Below are 14,850 nucleotides of genomic sequence, written 5' to 3' on the forward strand. Positions count from 1 at the left end.
ATTTTCTCAATTGTTTGTTGGGTTATCTTATTGAAACTTGGGCAATGTATGATGGAAAGATACTTCTTAATGTACACCAAAAATGAAAAATCAGACCATAAATAGCGGAGTTCACTTCTCAGCCATTAGCGGCCGCTTAGAGGTATATTTTTTTATGGTTGTTATGGTTATATTTTCATTTTTTCGGTCTCATTTGATAGAATGAAAGATATATTACAGAAATAGATATGATTTTGATTGCTTTCATGACGAAAAGTACCTTGAAATTGCGCTCACAGTAGCGAAAATGTTCTATTCTTTAGCGAAGCTCAAGAGTAAACAAATGACATCACAGTCCAATACCTGTCCGCCTGCCAGTCTAAATTCCAATACGGAGTCAAGAATGGGTTGACATTATTTATACAATTATTACAATAATGCAGCAGTCTGCATAACAGTAAATCTTCTATTTTTTGTGAATAAAAATTCCAAATGGAAAGCAAAAGTAATATAAGAGGGGCCTGGAACCGTCGTTAATGAACAGAGAAAATGTTATTTTAGTGCCAGGAATGTCTGCATTGTTTATTCTGGACCCTGTTTTGAAATTAGCATCTGTTGAAATTTGTGTGAAACTGGCCAAAATCTCTGTCTCCTCTGCACTTCTCTCTTCTCCAGATGCATAAACGCTTACTATAACTCACTTTTCACATCCAACCCTTATTTTACACCACATAATCCTTGAATTTATGCATTTATATTCTCTCTTTTCCTGCCATAACTTATCCTTCAACATAATTGCTACTCCTTCTTTAGCTCTAACTCTATTTGAAACCCCTGACCTAATCCCATTTATTTCTCTCCACTGAAACTCTCCCACCCCTTCAGCTTTGTTTCACTTAAAGCCAGGACATCCAGCATCATCTCATTCATAACATCCACATTCATCTCTTATCATTTGCACAACATCCACGCACATTCAAACATCCCACTTGGATGGTTTTCTTCTTTTTCTTTTTAGTAGGCTATACGGGAAAAGGGGTTACTAGCCCATTGTTCCCGGCATTTTAGTTGACTTACAACACTCATGGCTTATGGAGGAAAGCTTCTTATTCCACTTCCCCATGGATATGAAAGGAAAAGGAATAAGAACAAGAACTTAACATAAAATCAAAGAAAACTCGGATGAGTGTGTAAACAATAAACATGTACGTGTGTATGTGTAGTGTGACCTAAGTGTCAGTAGAAGTAGCAAGATGTACCTGAAATCTTGCATGTTTATGAGACAGAAAAAAGACACCAGCAATCCTACCATCTTGTAAAATAAATACAGGCTTCCTTTTTACACTCACTTGGTAGGACGGTAGTACCTCCCCAAATGGTTGCTGTCTACCAACCTGCTACCTATGTGTTTTTATATTGGATTTTTTTTTAAATTTTGTGTAAAATTCACAAAATTACTGACTTGTGCACTTTATAAAGTAGTTTTCATAGTTAAATGGGCAGTTTCTTGTGCTCAGTCAATAAGCATACACTGTACTAGCTAAATAGCTAAGAATTTGGTCAAATTGAGCAGTGAAATTGGCTGAAAATAGAACTCAGAGTGGGTAGAATCATCAATGCATATATTGTGCCCAGACTGCTAATTACTTTGCACCTACATATTTCAATAAGTTTTCTATAAAATTCCATACTTTTAGTATCATTACCCCTCAGGAAAAGGTTTTCTTCCATTTTAGATTTTTTTTTAAATGTGGATGTTAAACACCTTTAATTTTGGGGCTTTGGACAGTAAAGGGGTTAATAATTAACATTTTTCAACAATTATTTAAGATCTGAGTGTCTTCCACATCTAAAAGTTTAGTACAGGTCGGCAATCACTAATCTGGCAATCAGTTATCCGGTTCCATAAGTAATCTGGTGCTAATTTCGGCTAGCATAATTTCAAATTTCATCATTATACTGACTCGGGAATTGTGCAGATGGTTGCAAATCCACAGCAGCAAGCCAGTGGAGGAGAAAGCAGTGATGAAAATGAGGGAGATGTAGCAGAGAGTCTCTGTTGATAGGTTTATTACGTGTTATTCTAACCTAACCATTCTGTAATCCGGCAAACTCACTAATCCGGCACACCGCAGGTCCCAATGATGCCGGATAAGTGATGGCCGACCTGTAATAAATATCAGGATAATATAAAGTAACTTTTTTCAGGTCGACTCATCCTATATGACGAAGACACCACCACTAGGCCTGAGGGAGGCTGGAAGAAGCTGAACACTTTAGCCCACTATAATGTTCCTGATCTGGCCCAGTTAACCCTCATACCTAAACAGTCATCAATATATAACTACATGTCAATTCTTTCTGATAAATCAGATAAGTCACACCACAAGTACGAGACATTAAATATGAATAAATACACATCTGCCAGTCCGCCCCTCTCGCGGGCCACATCGCCCCTTAACCACGATAATGAAGCGGGGGTTAAGGTAGGAGCAAAGGTCCGTTTCACCACAAGGCAGGTTAGAGCCACACTTTTGTTTGTTCTTTTTTAAGTGTTATCTTTTATTCTGATCATGTTTGTTTCTTTTGATCATGCTTGACAATGTTTTTGATATGTTTGATGGTACTGTGTGTGTGTGTAGTGGGGATGTGTGTGGTTATTAATTTGTGCTTCAATAATTCCCAATTATACTAACAAGAAATAAAACTTTTATTAGTACAGGCGTGAGCTGTTTGAAGGAAATGGTTACAGTACAGCATTTAATTAATTTTTTATTTCCTTTGCTTACTAATAACTTCCCAACACTATAGATTCTTTCTGGAAATGCACTCACTTGTTCATCTACAAGCACGCTACTCTCTTCCTATCTAGGTTTATACACATACCCAAGTAATTATTGTTGAATTAGACACTTGTGCATCTTTATCATGGAAACATTTTGCTATCCAATGGCTTCCTTAGTTCAGTACAGAGAAGAATGGTTGAAGATCAGAAGTTTGAAGTAATCAGTCCCTCAGCCATCCAGGCTGAGGGAATGATTACTTCAAACCCCTCCTGATTTTCAACCATTCTTACCAGTAATGAACTCGGGAAGCCACTAGATGGCAAAACGTTTATACAATAAAGATACCCAAGTGTTGCTTAATTCAATAAAGATACCCAAGTGTTGCATAATTCAACAACCTGTGGATATTCTGAGCCATTTATCTACAGGTAATTATTACTTGCTGTAAACAAAAAAGTATATCTCATTTACTTGCTCCAGTGGCTGTGATCATAGTATTGTATCTCTTGTATCTATTACTAGAACCAAATACAGCTTTGGAAATTTTATAATGTGGCAAGGTTGCCTGTTGCCAATACAGTGGACTTAGGGGTCTGTTACTCCATAAGCATCCTGTTTATGGAAAGCACTTCACATTGAATATTTTGACAGATTCAAAAACAGCATTTTGAAGGAGGATACATTAAAAATGAAATATTGCTCATTCTTCCACAGGAATGTTAATAATGCAAATTGATATCGGTCTGCAGTTTTAAGCGATAACACAAACAATAAAAAATTTCTGATTATTGCCAAGATTGTGTTCTTCAGATTTACCAATTCCATATATCTAAATCCAAAGCCATTAATGTATGTAATTTATTTTATTATTATTATTACACTATTCAGGAAGAAGGATACTAAATCTGTCATACAGCACCTGATAACAGGAGGTAATGAGATTTGATCTGAGGAAGGGGTGGGTAGCTCCAATCCTTTGAATCAAGTCCTTCAGCAGCATCACAGCAACCCTCTGGAGAGGAATGCATGTAAAGCATTTCTGTTAGCATGTTTGTTACTGTATTGGCACCACATGTTTAGCTACCTTAAGTGTCAAACAGTAATATTAAGCATTTATTCAATGATTGTAATCCCTTTATTTCAGTGCCTTTATGCCAGTGAAGGGCTCTTGATATAAATAATTGGAGCTGCACTTTCTTTCTTCATATCAAACTTGATTACCTCTCATTCCCCATGTGCTGTATTGCCCTTTCAACTAATTATAAAATACAATTTTTCTTATTCCAACCATCCTATATCCATAATTATAAAAGAGGGTATTTTCCCATTTCCATATCAACAATTATATTGAGGCATTTGTGTTGGCTGTGAATGGTCAGACTTTCCTTAGTTCATCAGGATACAGTTTAATGAGAAACTTCTATAAATGATTTTGCATTGAACATTTATTACCAGGAGTGAAAAGTTGATAGTAATTATTCATCTTTAAGCTTTCTTTTTTATTGTAGTTTCTTTGTTAAATAAGAACATTTAAGATATACTTAGGGATGCAGTATTTGTGAGCATAAACATGAATGTAACTTTGTTGACTAGCAGTTTAATGGCTATTTCAGCTTATTGCATAATTTAACACATGCATAGAAAATGCACTTTATTTATTTAATTTATTTATTTAATTTTACTTATTTGTGTTCTCTGAGCTCATTCATTTTATTTGTTTTTTTGGTGACTAACCTGCACTTGTGAAGTTTGTAAAAAAAAAAATGCATTTAGGTATATGAGCATTAAAGTTAAGATTTTTCAGAAATAAAAAAGAAAATATGAAGGATATAGTAATAAAAGAGATACAGGATAGTGTGTAAGAAGTGGGAAGAGGAGGGGAGGTGGAGAGTGAAGGCTGTACTTTCTTCATCACTTGTGAAGAAATACACACCTCAGCCAGGTGAAAGAAACTCCATTCAGTGGTAGAGTGGGACATACTCTCCTGCCACTCTCCTTTTCTGCACTCATCTCCCTTATCTTTCCCCCCCCTTTTTCCTCCTCCCTTCCCCCAACTCCACCTCTACCCACTCTACCTCCTTGCTCATTTTCCTTACCACTCCACCTTTCCTTCCCCTTCAGCTCCCTCTTCCCTTTCCCTCTCCTTCAATAGCCCCCCTCCCAAGTCTCATTCCCATACATGTTTTCTCAATCTCTCCTTCTCTCTTCCTTTCTCCATCCTTTCCTTCCTACTTTTCCATCTCTCACACAAATTTCCTACAAGTACTGTTTTCTTTACATCTGTCTTGAGTCTAATAGAAACATTTGCTTTACTAATGCTAAAGTCTTACTAACTGCTCTATTTAGTACTGTACTTATTTCTGTAACAATGAATGCTTGTTGTGTACAATAACAGCTGTTGTGCCATAATAAGACCATGAAAGTAACAAAATAATAAATGAGACACTATTGCAATAAAATATGTTAGAAGTATATATATATATTTTTTTTTTAACAAACTGGCCATATCTCATCGAGGCAGGGTGACCCAAAAAGAAAAATTAAAGTTTCTCTTTTAAAATTTGGTAATTTATACAGGAGAGGAGGTTATTAGCTCCTTCCAGCATTTTAGTCACTTCTCATGACACACATTCTGTTTCGCTTACCCATGGATAATATTATATTTAGGAAAATATCTCCATGGGAAAATGGAGAAGAATCCTTCCTCTGTAAGTCATGCATGCTGAAAGAGGCAACTAAAATGCCAGGAGCAAGGGGCTAGTAACCCCTTCTGTATAAACTGCTACGTAAATGTAAAAAGAAGGACTTTCTAAAAGTGTTTCTTTTTTGAGTTACCTGCCTTTGTGGGAGATGGCCAGTGTGTTTTAAAAAACAGGATATATCAGTAGTAGAAGTATAATTGTTTTTGTGCAGGTTTGGCATTTGGTTCGTCAACAAGAATCAGAACAGCGTGAGGGAGAGCGCACAAATAAAATGGTATCAGAGATCTACCTCACACGTCTGCTGTCCACGAAGCTCACGCTACAAAAATTTGTTGATGATCTGTTCGAGACGATATTCAGCACTGCACATCGGGGTTCTGCTTTGCCCCTTGCTATAAAATATATGTTTGATTTCCTTGATGATCAAGCACTACAGCATGGCATCACGGACCCTGAGGTGAGACACTGGCTGTGCTTTGTCATCTTAGCACACCATTTTCAGGAATATTTTTCTTGAGCATGCAGCCTTTTTTGTCATTCTCGGAAAATTATCTAAAGAATATTTTTCTTCATCATGGAGTATGATCCTTTGCCATTATTTTAAAAATATCCTGGATAAAAGTTTCAAACAGCTGTCTTTGCTGTTGAATAATCAAAAACATATGAAACATTAACAACGATGTGCTTGTAGCAACAAACATTAAAAATATCTTATTAATGATGCATAATAGTAATAACCAGAGAATATATTTTACAATAAGGAACTATTTTTGGTTAGAGGGAGAAAAGTTGAGAAATTTTGGGGAATAAGTGGACTTGGTATTTAAGAATAAGAGAGGCTAGATGTTAGTTGGAGAGGGTAAGGTATTGGAAAGTTGAAGGGGATTACTACCGTTCTGCCAAGTGAGTGTAAAATGAAAGCCTGTAATTGTTTTACATGATGGTAGGATTGCTGGTGTCTTTTGTCTGTCTCATAAATATGCAAGATTACAGGTACGTCTTCCTACTTCTACTTACACTTAGGCAACATTACACGTTTATTTATACACACTCATCTGAGTTTTCTTTGATTTTATCTTAGTTCTTGTTCTAATTACTTTTCCTTTTATATCCATGGGGAAGTGGAATAAGAATCTTTCCTCCGTAAGCCATGCGTGTTGCAAAAGTCAATTAAAATGCCGGGAACAATGGGCTAGTAACCCATTTTCCTGTAATAATTACTAAAAAGATTAAGAAGAAGAAAATTGCCAAAGTGGGAAGTCTGAATGTGTGTGGATGTTTTGCGAATGATAAGGCTGGAGGCAGTGGAGATATCATGTCTGAGGGCAATGTGTGGTGTGAATATAATGCAGAGAATTCGTAGTTTGGAAGTTAGGAGGAGGTGCGGGATTACCAAAACTGTTGTCCAGAGGGCTGAGGAAGGGTTGTTGAGGTGGTTCGGACATGTAGAGAGAATGGAGCGAAACAGAATGACTTCAAGAGTGTATTAGTCTGTAGTGGAAGGAAGGCGGGGTAGGGGTCGGCCTAGGAGAGGTTGGAGGGAGGGGGTAAAGGAGGTTTTGTGTGCGAGGGGCTTGGACTTCCAGCAGGCATGCGTGAGCATGTTTGATAGGAGTGAATGGAGACAAATGGTTTTTAATACTTGACGTGCTGTTGGAGTGTGAGCAAAGTAACATTTATGAAGGGGTTCAAGGAAACCGGCAGGCCGGACTTGAGTCCTGGAGATGGGAAGTACAGTGCCTGCACTCTGAAGGAGGGGTGTTAATGTTGCAGTTTAAAAACTGTATTGTAAAGCACCCTTCTGGCAAGACAGTGATGGAGTGAATGATGGTGAAAGTTTTTCTTTTTCGGGCCACCCTGCCTTGGTGGGAATCGGCCAGTGTGATAATAAAAATAAAAAAAAAAAAAGAGAGATGATTGTGGATATGAATGAGAAGAAGCTGGATGTCCTGGCTTTAAGTGAAACAAAGCTGAAGGGGGTGGGTGAGTTTCAGTGGAAAGGAATAAATGGGATTAGGTCAGGGGTTTCTAATAGAGTTAGAGCTAAAGAAGGAGTAGCAATAATGTTGAAGGATAAGCTATGGCAGGAAAAGAGGGACTATAATTGTATTAATTCAAGGATTATGTGGAGTAAAATAAAGGTTGGATGTGAGAAGTGGGTTATAGTAAGTGTATATGCACCTGGGAAAGAGAGAAGTATAGAGGAGAGAGAGAGATTTTGGGAAATGTTGAGTGAATGCGTGGGGAGTTTTGAACCAAGTGTGAGAGTACTTGTGGTTGGGGATTTTAATGCTAAAGTTGGTAAAAATGTTGTGAAGGGAGTAGTAGGTAAATTTGGGGTGCCAGGGGTAAATGAAAATGGGGAGCCTTTAATTGAGCTATGTGTAGAAAGAGGTTTGGTAATAAATAATACATATTTTATGAAAAAGAGGATAAATAAATATACAAGGTATGATGTAGCACGTAATGAAAGTAGTTTGTTAGATTATGTATTGGTGGATATAAGGTTGATGGGTAGGCTCCAGGATGTACACGTTTATAGAGGGGCAACTGATATATTGGATCATTATCTAGTTGTAGCTACAGTTAGAGTAAGAGGTAGGTGGGATAAGAGGAAAATGGCAACAAGTAAGAGGGAGGTGAAAGTGTATAAACTAAAGGAGGAGGAAGTTCAGGTGAAATATTAGCAACTATTGGCAGAAAGGTGGGCTGGTGTAAGTATGAGTAGTGAGGGGGGGGGGGGTGTTGAAGAGGGTTGGAACAGTTTTAAAAATGCAGTATTGGAATGTGGGGCAGAAGTTTGTGGTTATAGGAGGGTGGGTGCAAGAAGAAAGAGGAGTGATTGGTGGAGTGATGAAGTAAAGGGTGTGATAAAAGAGAAAAAGGTAGCTTATGAGAGGTATTTACAAAGCAGAAGTGTTATAAGAAGAGCAGAGTATATGGAGAGTAAACGAAAGGTGAAGAGAGTGGTGAGAGAGTGCAAAAGGAGAGCAGATGATAGAGTGGGAGAGGTACTGTCAAGAAATTTTAATAAAAATAAGAAAAAATTTTGGAGCGAGTTAAACAAGTAAAGAAAGTCTGGGGAACAAATGGATTTGTCAGTTAAAAACAGAGTAGGGGAGTTAGTAGATGGGGAGATGGAGGTTTTGGGTAGATGGCGAGAATATTTTGAGGAACTTTTAAATGTTGAGGAAGAAAGGGAGACGGTAATTTCATGCACTGGCTAGGGAGGTATACCATGTTTTATGAGTAAAGAAGAGCAGGATGCGAGTGTGGGGGAGGTGCGTGAGGCATTACGTAGAATGAAAAGGGGTAAAGCAGCTGGAACTGATGGGATCATGACAGAAATGTTAACCCTTAAACGGTCCAAACGTATATATACGTTCACTCGCATAGTGCCCCAACTTTTTTGAGGAAAAAAACAATCTTTTCTTTTAAAAGGAAAAAGGAGCATATGGTACCCAGGCATCACCAATTATTTTAATATGGCACACAGTGAGTGCACACACCCATTCTCTCATGTCTAGGTGACTCAGGCTTAATGTGGCAATGTTGAATGAATGACAAAGAAAACGTATATATACGTTTGGGGCGCTACGCGCGTGGACGTATATATACGTTTGGACCGTTTAAGGGCTAAAAGCAGGGGGGAACATAGTGTTGGAATGGTTGGTATTTTTGTTTAATACATGTATGAAAGAGGGGAAGGTACCTAGGGATTGGCAGAGAGCCTGTATAGTACCTTTATATAAAGGGAAGGGGGACAAAAGTGACTGTAAAAATTATAGAGGAATAAGTTTACTGAGTATACCAGGAAAAGTGTACAGTAGGGCTATTATTGAAAGAATTAGAGGTAAGACAGAATGTAGAATTGCCGATGAGCAAGGAGGTTTTAGAGTGGGTAGGGGATGTGTTGATCAAGCGTTTACATTGAAGCATATATGTGAGCAGTATTTAGATAAAGGTAGGGAAGTTTTTATTGCATTTATGGATTTAGAAAAGGCATATGATAGTAGATAGGGAAGCAATGTGGCACATGTTGCAAGTTTATGGAATAGGTGGTAAGTTACTAAATGCTGTAAAGAGTTTTTATGAGGATAGTAAGGTTCAGGTTAGGGTGTGTAGAAGAGAGGGAGACTTTCCCGGTAAAAGTAGGTCTTAGACAGGGATGTGTAATGTCACCATGGTTGTTTAATATACATATAGATGAGGTTGTAAAAGAAGTAAATGCTAAGGTGTTCGGGAGAGGGGTTGGTTTAAATTATGGGGAATTAAATACAAAATGGGAAGTGTCACAGTTACTTTTTGCTGATGATACTGTGCTAATGGGAGATTCTAAAGAAAAATTGCAAAGGTTAGTGGACAAGTTTGGGAGTGTGTGTAAAGGTAGAAAGTTGAAAGTGAACATAGAAAAGAGTAAGGTGATTTTTTTTTTTCAACAAACCGGCCGTATCCCACCAAGGCAGGGTGGCCCAAAAAGAAAAACAAAAGTTTCTCTTTTTAAATTTAGTAATTTCTACAGGAGAAGGGGTTACTAGCCCCTTGCTCCCGGCATTTTAGCCGCCTCTTACAACACGCATGGCTTACAGAGGAAGAATTCTGTTCCACTTCTCCGTGGAGATAAGAGGAAATAAACAAGAACAAGAACTAGAAAGAAAATAGAAGAAAACCCAGAGGGGTGTGTGTATATATATATGCTTGTACATGTATGTGTAGTATGACCTAAGTGTAAGTAGAAGTAGCAAGACATACCTGAAATCTTGCATGTTTATGAGAAAGAAAGAAGTACACCAGCAATCCTACCATCCTGTAAAACAATTACAGGCTATTGTTTTACACTCGCTTGGCAGGACGGTAGTACCTCCCTGGGCGGTTGCTGTCTACCAGCCTACTACCTAGGAATAAGGTGATGAGAGTATCAAATGATTTAGATGAAGAAAAATTTGATATCAAATTGGGGAGAAGTATGGAAGAAGTGAATGTTTTCGGATATTTGGGTGTTGACGTGTCAGCCAATGGATTTATGAAGGATGAGGTTAATCATAGAATTGATGAAGGAAAAAAGGTGAGTGGTGCATTGAGGTACATGCGAAGGCAAAAAATGTTATCTATGGCGGCAAAGAAGGGAATGTATGAAAGTATAGTAGTACCAACATTCTTATATGGGTGTGAAGTTTGGGTTGTAAATGCTGCAGCGAGGAGGAGGTTGGAGGCAGTGGAGATGTCTTGTCTAAGGGCAATGTGTGGTGTAAATATTATGCAGAAAATTCAGAGTGTGGAAATTAGGAGAAGGTGTGGAGTTAATAAAAGTACAGTGGACTCCCGCCTTACGATATTAATCTGTTCCTGAGAGCCCATTGTGAGCCGAAATTATCGTCAGGCGAATTAATTTTCCCCATAAGAAATAAATGAAATCAAATTAATCTGTGCAAGACACCCAAAAGTCTGAAAAAAAAAATTTACCACATGAAATATTAATTTTAATACACAAACTTAAGAAGACATGCACAATTAATACTCTTCTAAGAATAGAATACATGACACTTACTTTTATTGAAGATCTGGTGATGATTGATGGGATGGGAGGAGGGGAGTGTGGAAGTTGTTATTGTTTAGAAGGGGAATCCCCTTCCATTAGGACTTGAGGTACGTCCTTTTCCAGGGTTACTTCCCTTCTTCTTTAAATGCCATTAGGACCAGCTTGAGAGTCACTGGACCTCTGTCGCACAACAAATCTGTCCATAGAGCTCTGTACCTCCCGTTCCTTTAAGATTTGCCTAAAATGGGCCACGACATTGTCATTGTAATAGTCACCAGCATGGCTTGCAATAGCTGTGTTAGGGTGCTTTTCATCCATAAAGGTTTGTAGTTCAACCCACTTTGCACACACTTCCTTAATCTTTGAAGTAGGCACAATGGATTCCACAACTGGCATAGGACAGACACAGACAGACAGACAGACACAGACAGACACACACACAGACACAGACACAGACACACACACACACACACACACACACACACACACAGACACAGACACAGACACACACACACACACACACACACACACACACACACACACACACACACACACACACACACACACACACACACACACACACAGACACACACAGACACACACACACACACACACACACACACACAGACACACACAGACACACACACAGACACAGACACACACAGACACACACAGACACACACAGACACACACACACACAGACACACAGACACACACACACACACACACACACACACACACACACACACACACACACACACACACACACACACACACACACACACACACACACACACACACACAACTGACACACACACACACACACACACTCACACACGGATGTGTAATATATAGGCGAATTTTTTGCATCCAAATGTATCGTATGGCGGATTTAACGTAACACGATGCCATCTTAAGGCGGGAGTCCACTGTATTAGTCAGAGGGCTGAAGAGGGTTTGTTGAAGTGGTTTGGTCATTTAGAGAGAATGGATCAAAGTAGAATGACATGGAGAGCGTATAAATCTGTAAGGGAAGGAAGGCGGGGTAGGGGTCGTCCTCGAAAAAGATGGAGGGAGGGGGTAAAGGAGGTGTTGTGGGCGAGGGGTGTGGACTTCCAGCAAGCGTTCGTGAGTGTGTTAGATAGGAGTGAATGGAGACAAATGGTATTTGGGACCTGACAAGCTGTTGGAGTGTGAGCAGGGTAATATTTAGTGAAGGGATTCAGGGAAACCGGTTATTTTATATAACCGGACTTGAGTCCTGGAGATGGGAAGTACAATGCCTGCACTCTAAAGGAGGGGTTTGAGATATTGGCAGTTTGGTGGGATATATTGTGTATTTTTATACGTATATACTTCTAAACTGTTGTATTCTGGGCACCTCTGCAAAAACAGTGATTATGTGTGAGTGAGGTGAAAGTGTTGAATAATGAAAGTATTTTCTTTTTGGGGATTTTCTTTCTTTTTTGGGTCACCCTGCCTCAGTGGGAGACGGCCGACTTGTTGAAAAAAAAAAATATAGGTAGGTTGGTAGACAGCAACCACCCAGGGAAATACTACCGTCCTGCCAGATAACTGAAACAGAAACCTGTAACTGTTTTACATGATGGTAGGATTGCTGGTCTCTCTTTCTGTCTCATAAACACGCTAGATAACAGGGATATCTTGCTACCCCTACTTACACTTTGGTCACACTTCACAGACATGCACATGCATATATATATATACATACATCTAGGTTTTTCTCCTTTTTCTAAATAGCTCTTGTTCTTCTTTATTTCTTCTATTTTCCATGGGGAAGTGGAAAAGAATCCTTCCTCCGTAAGCCATGCGTGTCGTATGAGGCGACTAAAATGCCGGGAGCAATGAGCTAGTAACCCCTTCTCCTGTAAACATTTACTAAGAAAGAGAAGAAGAAAAACTTTATAAAACTGGGGTGCTTGAATGTAGTGCTGATGACAAGAAACAGATGATTGCTGATGTTATGAATGAAAAGAAGTTGGATCTCCTGGCCCTAAGTGAAACAAAGCTGAAGGGGGTAGGGGAGTTTCAGTGGGGGGAAATAAATGGGATTAAATCTGAAGTATATGAGAGAGTTAGAGCTAAGGAAGGGGTAGCAGTAATGTTGAAGGATCAGTTATGGAAGGAGAAAAGAGAATATGAATGTGTAAATTCAAGGATTGTGTGGATTAAAGTAAAGGATGGATGTGAAAAGTGGGTCATAATAAGCATGTATGCACCTGGAGAAGAGAGGAATGTAGAGGAGAGAGAGAGAGATTTTGGGAGATGTTAAGTGAATGTATAGGAAGAACAAGAACTAGAAAGAAAATAGAAGAAAACCCAGAGAGGTGTGTATATATATATGCTTGTACATGTATGTGTAATGTGACCTAATTGTAAGTAGAAGTAGCAAGACATACCTGAAATCTTGCATGTTTATGAGACAGAAAAAAGGACACCAGCAATCCTACCATCATGTAAAACAATTACAGGCTTTCGTTGTACACTCACTTGGCAGGACGGTAGTACCTCCCTGGGCGGTTGCTGTTTACCAACCTACTACCTACCTGGAACGAATTAAGTTCAAGTACCGAGGTTCCACTGTACAGTGCTGTAGATCATAATTAATCTTAAGAGTTTTATGTATAGATTTGTGAGAAAACTTAGAGTTCTGAATACTAATATTTATGTGTGGTTTCACATTTGTGTGGGAAGCCCAACCACAAGTACTATATGTGAAGTATGAATAGATTAAGAAATGCTGTAAGGTTAGGAGGACAAAGCTTGGGACACAGGATCAAGTCTTCGAGTGTGAATGTGTGCCAAACGTAGATCTATATTTGTTCGCGTAGCACTCCGACCTTGATTTTCTCTATAAGAAAGCATGTAAAAAAAAATGTAGATCTACATTCAGAGCGCTACGCGAGCAAACGTAGATCTACGTTGGGACAGTTTAAAGGTTAAGTAGGTGTGTGCCAGGGGGTTCAAGATCAATTTGTATCTAGGTAAAACCCAAGCAATTTGCTCTCATATTATCTGGTTGTTTGTTTGTTTTTAATTTTGCTGGATTGGATGATTTTTACCAAACCTGATATTGTTTAATAGTAAATTAAAAATTGTTGCTAGATTTCCATTTACGTTTATGCTGTCTTAGAGTAACAAAACATTTCCTTAAAATGAATGCTTAATGAGTGATATATTTCAGGTGGTACATACTTGGAAGAGCAATAGCCTGCCCCTCAGGTTTTGGGTCAACCTTATAAAGAATCCCAACTTTGTATTTGATATTCATAAGTCCAATATTGTGGATGCCTGTTTATCAGTAGTCGCTCAGACCTTCATGGATTCTTGCTCCACTTCTGATCATAGATTAGGTAAGTTAATTCATCAATAAAGCCCTATATATCTGGATTAATATATGCTAATGTATATCCATTACCAGTAATCTTCTAAACCTTTGTTATTACTAAATAGCAAAGGTTTAGAATTACACCTACCATCCGACTTACGACCTGCTCGACTTACGACCACTCGACTTACGACCACTCGACTTACGACCACTCGACTTACGACAGTGTTTTTTTATGCCAAATTTCTGGGAAATAAACAACTATTTGTGTTGTACACAGTGTTTATCCTAAACCTTACAGTATAAAATACAGTACTAACAACATAAAAAGTAAAGTAAAACATGAAATACCAAAATAAAACAATAAAATAGTCATTACAAAAATGTTTTGTTGATATTCAGTAGTAAAGTTCGACTTACGACCATTTCGACTTACGACCGGTTTCTCGGAACTGAACTCGGTTGTAAGTCGGATGGTAGGTGTATTACTATTTG

General features: G+C 38.5%; 1 protein-coding gene across 7 annotated transcripts in view; it reads left to right on the plus strand.

Moving 5' to 3' along the window:
- Window positions 1–14,850, plus strand: part of PlexA (plexin A) — a 680,989-nt gene that overhangs the window by 639,739 nt on the left and 26,400 nt on the right. For 3 of the 7 annotated variants that reach the window (XM_070084031.1, XM_070084033.1, XM_070084032.1), the window contains exons 22-24: window positions 2,188–2,498; window positions 5,679–5,924; window positions 14,212–14,380. In XM_070084031.1, coding sequence (XP_069940132.1) covers window positions 2,188–2,498; window positions 5,679–5,924; window positions 14,212–14,380 — 726 coding nt within the window. The remainder of the gene's footprint in view (window positions 1–2,187; window positions 2,499–5,678; window positions 5,925–14,211; window positions 14,381–14,850) is intronic. The other 4 variants (XM_070084036.1, XM_070084037.1, XM_070084034.1 and 1 more) reach the window with 2 other exon arrangements.

Source organism: Cherax quadricarinatus, chromosome 11 (assembly GCF_038502225.1).
Source record: "Cherax quadricarinatus isolate ZL_2023a chromosome 11, ASM3850222v1, whole genome shotgun sequence".
Lineage (NCBI taxonomy): Eukaryota > Metazoa > Arthropoda > Malacostraca > Decapoda > Parastacidae > Cherax > Cherax quadricarinatus.